This window comes from Acanthisitta chloris, unplaced genomic scaffold (assembly GCF_000695815.1).
Source record: "Acanthisitta chloris isolate BGI_N310 unplaced genomic scaffold, ASM69581v1 scaffold8397, whole genome shotgun sequence".
NCBI classification, from domain to species: domain Eukaryota; kingdom Metazoa; phylum Chordata; class Aves; order Passeriformes; family Acanthisittidae; genus Acanthisitta; species Acanthisitta chloris.
The window spans coordinates 17450-27422 of NW_008680882.1; the positions used below are offsets into that span (position 1 = coordinate 17450).

General features: G+C 39.6%; 1 protein-coding gene across 2 annotated transcripts; it reads right to left on the reverse strand.

Annotated features, from left to right (window-relative positions):
* Positions 1-497: 497 nt before the first annotated feature.
* On the reverse strand, positions 498-7840 carry PDCD6 (programmed cell death 6). Of its 2 annotated transcripts, XM_009077886.1 has the most exons (5): positions 7783-7840; positions 4574-4618; positions 3449-3601; positions 2654-2763; positions 498-1207 (listed from the first exon to the last, which is right to left on the reverse strand). In XM_009077886.1, exons 3-5 carry the CDS (start codon positions 3597-3599, stop codon positions 1109-1111), a joined length of 360 nt encoding a protein of 119 aa, XP_009076134.1. In that variant the 5' UTR covers positions 3600-3601; positions 4574-4618; positions 7783-7840; the 3' UTR covers positions 498-1108. The 2 variants fall into 2 exon arrangements, with proteins under 2 accessions (XP_009076134.1, XP_009076133.1); XM_009077885.1 differs by lacking the exon at positions 4574-4618 and having other exon boundaries at positions 3443-3601.
* Positions 7841-9973: the final 2133 nt, after the last annotated feature.

The window sequence follows — 9973 nt, forward strand, 5'->3', positions numbered from 1 at the left end:
AGACACTGAGCAGAGGGAAAATACATTCAGAGTAATTAGAGTTCATCTTTATGGGGAGCTTACCAAGGAAGATGCAGTATGGGACACAGGTGTGAAGAATCATAGAATCAACCTGGTTGGAAGAGACCTCAAGGATCGAGTCCAACCCTAATGTCATTACTAGACCATGGCACTAAGTGCCACATGCAGTCTCATCTTGAAAACCTCCAGGGATGGTGAATCCACCACCTCTCCAGGCAGCCCATTCCAATGTCTGATCATTCTCTCTGTAAAAATTCTCTTCCTAATATCCAACCTAAACCTCCTCTGGCAGAGCCTGAGTCTGTGCCCTCTTGTCCTACTGCCAGTTGCCTGGGAGAAGAGACCAACCCCCACCTGACTACAACCTCTTTTCAGGTAGTTGTAGAGGGCTATAAATTCTCCCCGAGCCTCCTCTTCTCCAGGCTAAACAATCCCAGCTCCCTTAGCCTCTCCTCATAGCACTTGTGAAGTTATACTTGAAGCTATGCCAAGGAAACCCTGAAAGAAGGAAGCTAGAAAATAAAAGACAGAAAAAAGGCCATCCAAGGGGAAGAGATCCCTGAACTGTAGAAAACTAGAATACAGAAATAAAGCCACCACTCCCTTAAAAAAAGCTTTACAAAAGTGAAATAGACTATAAAAGTTGATCTAATATTTTACTTATTTTTAAATTCTGTATTAAAAATTAATACATTAAACTCTTATAAAAGTAAGGCACATGCAAAACATGTTGTGCAACTTTTGACTTTCAACTCTCTTATGAACTAACAAGCATTATTTTAATTTGGCATTTCTAAAGAGTCATTTTTCTCCATGCAGGATATGTGAAAGAGGTTACGTTTGACATTGCACCAGTTAAATCTATTTTCTGTGCTTTCTGCACTATGGTAAGCAGAGATGGTCATGTCATACAGTAATACAAAATAAAAATCAACTCAAGTACAGATTCTGACGGTGATGACCAACATACAAAATTTAAGAATGTGAAGTTTTATCCATTATTATACATCAATAATCTTATTCAGTACAGGATGATTTGGCAACTCCAGTCTGTGTAATGCCAGTGTGCAGTTCCTAGTTGTCAGTGTCATACGATGCTGAAGACCATGGAAAGATACTGCTCGTAGGACACCTGAATCCAGCCATCCTGATCAGTATCGTACCGTCGGAACACATCCGTCAGCCTCTGAGGAGGAGGGAAAAAAAACACAGTTTTGTTTGCCACATATTCCCCTTGGCTTCTACAGCTTTATGGGCACTTTCTGTTCATCCCCTGTGTGGCCACTTTACAATCTTGTGTGTTTAGTGAGAGCTCTTTGCCATGTCCCATGTCCAAGCTGTATAGCAGAGCTGATTCTAAAACCACCTTATGATACAATACCTAAGGCTACCTTGGCACTTCTTTAATGACCACACAGCTTTCTATAACTGGCTTTAATGCAGGAGGAAAAACAATGCACAGGTCTTGTGGGACGTTTGAGGGTCACCTGGAAACAGAATCCAATGCATACCTTATTTCCCATCTTCCAGACGTCATTGGTATCTGAGCTGTCTCTGTATAATCCCAGAGATAACTAGGCAGTATGGACAGTGGACCAGAATGACTACCTGCATGGTTTCACTAGCATCAGCTGAATGATACTCCGTTTCAAAGCCCTTTTTACCAGAGTTGAAGTTTGTAACTAACTATAATTGCCTTATGGTGCAAATGAATACAAAGGCAACTGATGTTTCAGCAACTTACAGTTACAGACATTAAGTTAAAAGGAGGAGAACAAAACACTTGTATGCAAATAAGAGATCCTGCTTTCACGGGGCACTGCTTTCCCTTTGCATTGCATATCTAAAAGATATCTTAAGATACTCTTGCAGTGCTGGTCATTATAAAGGCAGCAGCCTTTTTCCTGTCCTACTAAAACTCAGATTGTCCACTACTACAGTTTCCCAACTTTTCTCCAAAGTCTTACATACATTTCAGAAAAGTCATATGCACTTACAGAAACCTTAAGCAATGAGGTGATAAATCACCCAGCGATTTCTAAACAAAAAAATAGACCTGTAAAGCTACAGTTCTTCCCCTCTCCTGTTCACACATGCATTTCTGTTACTGAAAGTTTGGGGGGGTCTTTGTTTGTGTTAAATGTGTTTTACTATCATCGCCCCTGCAGGAACAGCTGTGATGAAAGACTGAATAATTCAGCTACTAGGTCAAACTCCTTTTAGTCAGAGCCTTAAACAGAGAGATACACAAGAAAGTTGTAATTTGGATTATGAGAGTTATGGGCACCACGGGGCACGACACACTCCACTTCGAACACAGTCAGGCTCCAGAAGAAGCATGTGTATAAACTAATGGACATGACGTTAAGTGTTTCCCTTTTAAAACACTGAGACTATTTTACATGGTTTTGCTCCTCCAGTTGTATCAGATTTACTTGTGATGCGAAAGGGTAACTAATGATGGCCCATACATGAAGATGTTTCTGGCACCTCTCGTATACTCAGTTCAAATGGTTTATTATAAACAAACCATTTGGTTATTGTTCTAGATCCACTACTTAAGTGAGAACCATAAAAGCTTAAGAAGAGGTATTTTTTTCCAATCAGCATTAAAGTACATCTCCTTTCTTACCTGTAATACAACACAGCACTGAATAAAGTCATCAAAAGCAACTTGTCCTCTTCCTTGTCTGTCAAATTTCCGAATAAGGATATCATAGAATTGATCAGACAATCGGTACCCTTGAAAAAAGAGAAATGTTTTTAAAGGTTTCAGTTACCACAGTCCTTCTATAAAAAGAACAAGGCTGCTTAGCAGGCAGGCATAACAAAACCAGAAAACAGTAAGAAGCTGCAACAATACTTTTTTTTTTTTGCTAAATATCTCTATGTTAAACTAAAAGGCATGCAATAAAAACTGTGCTTAAAAATAATTACACACAGTCACAGCAAATACAATTATCAATCAAGGTGACTAGTTGAGGGAAGGTTTAGGGCTGCAACTCAAGTCTTTACAAGCAAAATCACTGGTTCGTTTGCCATCAGAATGCTCTGGTAGCACAGACAGCTGGCTTTGCTTTAAAACATGGCAAGCTGTATCAAGTACTCTCTAAGTTCAGACATTTGCCTGAAGCACTGGTAATGCTCTCAGAGTGGCTAATAGAGGAGACTTGGGTCAACTTGAACTGGGTGTGTCAGTACATCTATGGTATGTTTTCTTTTTTCTCCATTAAAGGAAAGAGCTTCAAAAAAAGCATTTGTGGTGTGGACATCGTTCAAAAGTACTTTATACCTGAAAGAATAGCTGCCCTTCACCTGCCTCATTTTTAGTCACGTTTGTCAGAGCAGGACAGTCCTAACAATAACAAGCTCGTTTGATGACATAAGCGAAGCATAAAAACCGTAATTGCAAATGAATTACCAAAACCTGTTAGTGCTTGCTTTAGTTCATTTCTGTCAATCATTCCAGAATTGTCTCTGTCATACGTTCGAAAGACATTCTGCCAGTCTGTGATGTACTTCCAAACTCCTGTGAACTCATTGAAGTTCACACCACCTTTGTTTTCTCTGTCAAACATGCCTGAAATAAAAAAAGAAACACATAAAAAACCTTAGTCATACTGCTCCTTAGCAAGATCTGCCAGTATTTTAGGAAGGCAGCAAAAGCACTTGGTGGAAGGTACTGAAGACAGAAAAGAAACCGCTAAATACAAGTGATATTTTGGGAAGTTCTGCCAGGAAAAAGCAAGCAGTCATCCAGTGAGGGAGAAAAAGATAAAACAAGATGAAAGAGAACCAGAATAAACCACAAAATTTTTTTTTCATGGGTTTTCATTTTCAGTTTGAAAATATTGAAGCCTTGATTGATAATCCAGTGACCAATCAGAAAGGGCAGGGGGATTGGTTGTTCTAAGGACACATGACAAAGTCTTAAGTTTATTCACTGCCAAAAGTGCTGGGATATTTGTCTACATTTGACTTACTGATACTGTCATCTTTATATAAAAATGCAGGTCACACAGAGATGGTATTCAGGCTGCTGCTAAATACTTATTGAAATCAAAGCAAAAAATGTAGTCCTTGGATTTATAAACTGTGTGATAGAAAAGATTCATTGTGCTTGAATTTTTATCCTTCTGTTGTACCACCATCATCTTCCACATTACTGGCAATTATTTTAGGACACTAAGAGAAGTCCCACATTTTTAAAGCTGCTGTTTGGCCTTTCTGGAGCAGAAAGTAGGATTAAAATGCAAGACAGAAAAAGCTACTTATGAAGCCAAGCTATAGAGTATCTGTTTGGCATATTTAAGATGACAGTAAATTACATTTACTATCCAGTTGTGCAGTAATGTTTTCTCAGGCTACTTCGACACGTGCACGGGTGTGCATGCCAAGGGCATTCCTCTATTATTCAAAAGGGAAAATACTTGAGTTTGCTGCTGGGCACTCTGAGGGAATAAAACAGTGCAACAACCAATAGCATTCTCAGTCATCTGAACAGATCACAAAACAGTATCGTGACTACTTCACATCACACAACTGCACTCACCAAGAATTGACCTGACTGTTGCTGGGTTAAATGGAGTCCACGTGCCTGAAACAGAAAGAATTACTTAGTTCTGCAATGCTAAGCAACGTTTTTAAAAAAATGCAACAAACCAAGCAAAAAAATGAGTTAGGAACAGTGAATTCAGAGCTAGATGACATGGAGCTAGCATATTATAAAATAGGCTGTTTGGAAGTAAGGATGTTCTTGACCATTCAGAGATTACTTCAGACCAATGCTTTGCAGATACTACACAGAAACCAACATTTTTCAAGCTGCACCAAAAAAAAAATCACACCCCAAAACCAAAAACCCTGGCAGAACTAAGAAGGATTCTTTTCAACAGAGGTAGTCAGGAGGTATTGGATAATAGGCAAGACCAAAACTGAAGCACCTCTTTTTCTACTGATGAGAGCAGAAGAGTTTTAAGTTATAACTCAATCATGGTCTCATATATGTTCCTCGGTAAAAACCCATCTGCTCCTTTCCTGGTTTTCAGGACTACTCCAGGGCATTTAGTTCCTGACAGAAGTGAAAAGAAGTCCTAACATCACGTAACCACACAGTGCAATTTAGAGTTGTTTAGTATAAATCCCACTTTCACTGATGAACCAATTCTTAGTTTTCATTAGTGTTTTCAGACCAAGAAATGTTGCTACTTGAAAGGGCCTGAGTAGTGATCACTTGAAGAGGGGCTCTGTACCTCTGAGCATTCAGTGGCTAGTCACTGTGAAACAGTTTTCACTTGGTTGAGAGCTAGGAAGCATTAAGCTTTAAATTAAGAGAAATACTCTGCTGCCTCTAGAATTTCCCCATCAGTTCTCTAGAGCCTGTGCAGGAACCAGGAAGATGAAGCAGCATATATGAAATTAGTTGTGGTTGTGTGCAGGGACCACAGAGGAACTGCAGAGGTGATTGCAAGAATGCAGTCAGCTGACTACAAACACCTATCAGGAAGGTTCTGTTGGTATGGAGCATGTTGGATTTGCTGGGTCAAGCTGCACTGGTGTAAGTCTACAGAGGCAGCAATGGTCGAAAACGCTGCATTGTAGGGCCATGTGACTATTTGCACAGAAATATGAGCAGAGAAAGAGAAGAGTAAAAATGGCTCTGAAAATGCTTAAGCAGTATTTTAGACAGAGAACATCAGTACCTTAGAGCTGTATGTCTCCTGACAAAAATAAAAATGATGGAATTATTAACAGGGTGCCAGCCATTAACTCAGAGCAGAATATGAGGAAAAATTCTGAAAGTTAACTTATTTCATGTTGATGTTCAACCAAGAGACTCATATAGATGCCACAGAGTGTAATCTGAGCAACTCTAGAGCTGAAGAACTGTACTGGTTTCAACCTGTCCCAATAAAGAGTGAGAGACGGTTCCTGCCTCCTCCCCTGACTCTACTGTTCACTTCACACAGAAGCACAGAAGAAAAGAAGCACAGGATTTTACTGTACCAACAACTATACAATATGATGATCAGTCCCTCCCAGGTAACCATACTGTTATTTGCATAAACTTGACATATTGAAAATGTCAAAATGTCAAACTCACACTGAGCTTCAAATTTTAGTGAGCAGTATGCAGACTTTTTTTGGTTTAGAAAAAAATCAGGTAACATTCTTTTAGCCCATGTTAGATTGCACAACCATCCACTAGAGGATCTCTCTTGAAAAGAACAGAGTGAATTGTCAGTGACCTTGGCGTACCAGATCTAGAATCTCTTGGAATGAAGGAAGCTTACAGGTCTGCAAATGTTTTTTCTAACAGTGAATTCACTTGGTAGGCATTCTTCATAACTGCAAAGCACTGAAACTGCTAACCTACACTGTAAATAAGGAAAGAAAAGAGTTCAGAGGGTCAGCACAGCCTATTACCCTTAAATTCAATCAGAATTAAGAAGATATTAAAAATATATGAAGTTTAAAACTGCAGGTAAAACGGGGCTCACACAGTTCTAAACAGCACTGAAAGCTAAGTGAAAACTGTTATTTAATCAATTTAACTGAGCTTTTGCTAAAGCTTTTACTTGGAATAGTATTTCAGTTATGGATGAGGTCTAGCAGCCACAATACATTGCTTTTAATTTACCAGATATTTTATTAAACAAGATTCTAGTAAATCCGGTTTAGTTACAAGACTGCAGTTTTACTAAATGAAATCATCCAAACTGATTTCAAGCCAGGCAATTACTGACCAAAAGGGGTCCTTCAGTCTGTGTGCACTGCAGCTCACAGCATCAGTGTCAACCCTTCTCAGTCACAAAGCACAGGAAGGATAAAGCAATTAAACCACAGGAGAAGGGGAACTTGATATGGACTCATGGGTATGAACAGCCTCACTATACCCTTCTGCAGACTTCCAAGTGAAAAAAAACCCACAAAGTACAACCCTACCCACCTTGAGTCATGAGAGGAAACTAAAAACAGGCAACTGGAAAAATTCATCACTTTTAATTTTGCTTCCATGAGTTATTTGACCATATCCTAGTTGTTCTTTGACAAGGAACTGACAGACTACTAGAAAGTGTTAATACTAGATCTAGAGTATAGCTTTCTACTCTGTTAGGAGAAACTCCAAATATGCCTCATTTGGGGAAAATAAAGGAATTACCATCTTCAATTCCTGCACCATACTGTATGAAAAGATTTTATGTGCAGTAAAAAGGCTGGTTGTAAAAAGCTGATCTTTGTCCAGATTATACACTTATCCTGGTTAAAAAACAAAGGTTCAGTAGTGATAAGTGAGGAATATATAAATCACTGGTTATGATTTCTAGAAAGCAGAACTGGTAAAAAATAAGCATCAGTAGTGTTTACAATAGGTACTCAATTTATAACACATTATTACTAACACACACCAAAACCAGAAAAATTCCCTTGAAATAAAAAATAAATAAATCCAGGAACAATGGGCTTAACAAAAAAAACCAACCCCAAACAACCCAAACGAAATCAAACAATACAAACAAACAAACAAACAGAAACAAAAGTCTCCAACAAAAATCCCAACAAAACAAAAATTAAAAAATGCAGGAGGATTGTCCATTTAGTTTAACTCCCCTGCCTTTTGATGTAGATTAAATAGTATTAATCAGTGGTAGGAATATTCCCTTCCACCCCCCAATAAAAGAATTACGACATCAAGTAATCAGTCTCACATAAAAACTTAAGTTTACAATGAACTACCTCAGTGCTCATTTACACACTTACCATTGGATAATGCCTGCTGAAGTTCATTATCAGATATTATTCCACTCCTATCTTTATCAACTCTGAGAGTGAAAAAAAAAAAAGGCAGTAAGATTTAAATGACTGAAATTAACAGATTCTACTTACAGAAGACTTGAACATTCTGGTTCTTGCTCACCAGGTAAAATTAATCTTTTCCTGACAAGTCATTAATTGCACTTGGTCAACCATTCACAATTACTGCAAATTAAACCTTTCATTCAGACTGATGAGACATTCTGGAACATGATAAAACCTACAAAGAAAACTGCAAGACTTAGGAGCAAAGAGACGCACCAAAACACATACTGAAAATGAAATAGTTTGAGTGAACTCTGCACAAGAAAGTATTTTATTTATTTATTTTTTAAAAGAACTGCAGAGCACACCATGCTGGTTAAATCCACAAAATGCCTGATGTCACAGTAAGCTGTTTTGCTTCCCAAACCGGAGTGACAGGTTTGGCACCCAACTTCTCTCAGTAAATTGTTGGCAGTGGAGAGAAAAGTCACTAAGGTGAACCAAGTACTGAAAGGCTCAATCGAGTAGAGGGCCTTGAGCCCTTTCAATGGGGTTCAAAAAGTGAAAAAGCACAGGCAGGTTCCAACTTTCATTGAGTCTTCACAGACTTAGAGAATCAAGTTCTATACCAAATTTAATGAATCACGCAATTTCTGCCCAGATAAAGCAGGGTCATGCCTTCTTTAGAAGAGTATCTGAAAGTGGTGGGGACTTCCCTCCATTTCATACCCTCCCCTTGGCACTGACAGTTTTTATTTACTCTCAATTACTACCATTCCAAAGCAGAGCCATACTCAGTTGATCCCTCTGCAGAAGCTGGTTTGGTTGGCTTTTGTCCTTTAATCCTTACTGTCTTTCTCTAAACCTTTTCCGTTCATTCTCTGAGTTTCCTTCCCCATCTCAAAAATTACATAAATTGCATACAGCACTGACATTGAAAGCATAAATTGCAAAGATTATAATAAAAAGATACTCCCCTTTTTTTATTCTCTATTTCTCTTCTAGATATTCTGAACATTTTTACCCTTTATGAGCTGCTACCGAGTGCTAAGGTGATATTTTCATGAAAACACATTATGACCTACTTATCTTGCTCCTGAGCATCATCAGTCAGCACATGCGTTTTATAAGCAAAATGATGCAAACTTAAAATGGGGTTTCCTTATCGACATCAGGCAGCTCCTCTGGATTTCACCCAACATCACGATCTGCCCACAACAGGCTGATACGACCCAGTCACTCAGGACTGTAAGGTGCTCCTGCAACACTTCATAGGCCTCACTTACTGCAGGAATCAACCAGTGTAAGCAGCAAACCTCATTTGACCATTCACTCTTTTTTCACAGAGCCACAGAATGGTTTGGGTTGGAAGGGACCTTAAAGATCATCTTGTTCCACCCCCTCTGCCATGGGCAGGGGCACTTTCCACTAGACCAGGTTACCAATCCTTATCAAACACATTCCAGGATACACACAGTGGCCTGCCAGACAGGAATACTTTCAATCAAAGCCATGCAACTCTCCTGACTAACTAGGGGGTTTAAAATGGTTTATGCTGGTTTTCCTGGTGCAGGTCAGAGTGTTGATCTGTTTCTGGATCCTTTAAAAAAAGGAATGGCATCATGCATAGCTCCCCTGAGTCGTAGAGAATGCTGGGTTAGGTAAGCTGCTGCATTCCTGAGTCACCCCTGAGTTACTAAGTAAATACTAGCTGGTTTTAGCAACCTATTACTGTTTGTCTATTTCTTGACCTCTTCTTGCTGTCACATGTGTCAGAGGTTCTGCCTTGACTCATCTCCCATAAAAATGCATCCAACGGAGGAACCTCCCCAGTTTCCAGGACATGACACAAGCCTGGAATCTCCCTCGGCCTCTTTCCTGCTACGATCTCGGCGGTGTGTCCGTTTCACACGGGTCCAAGTGAACCCAGCCGAGTATGTGTCGGTAGCTTTACAGCTCTCATTGAAGCGTTTGCCAGATTCCTTCCCACGAGCCTTCCCGTGCTGCCACGCTGACCCTGCAGTCTTAACAACCCTTCCTGGGTTCTCAGGTCAAAAATTACTTCGGCGTGTTCAAGGTTACCTTCTCGCTTCTATTACCTCCTTTCCCTCCCTCTAAGACACTGTCACTCCTCCTCCTCCTCCTCCTCCTC

What these genes read in the sequence shown, in the direction of transcription:
- PDCD6 (XM_009077885.1), bottom strand. Translation starts at nt 3,599, where the DNA reads ATGTTTGACAGAGAAAACAAAGGTGGTGTGAACTTCAATGAGTTCACA. An exon ending in GCAAGCACTAACAGGTTTTG is followed by an intron (nt 2,764 to 3,442) that starts GTAATTCATTTG and finishes TCTTTTTTCAAG; the next exon opens with GGTACCGATTGTCTGATCAA. An exon ending in AGTGCTGTGTTGTATTACAG is followed by an intron (nt 1,208 to 2,653) that starts GTAAGAAAGGAG and finishes CCTCCTCCTCAG; the next exon opens with AGGCTGACGGATGTGTTCCG.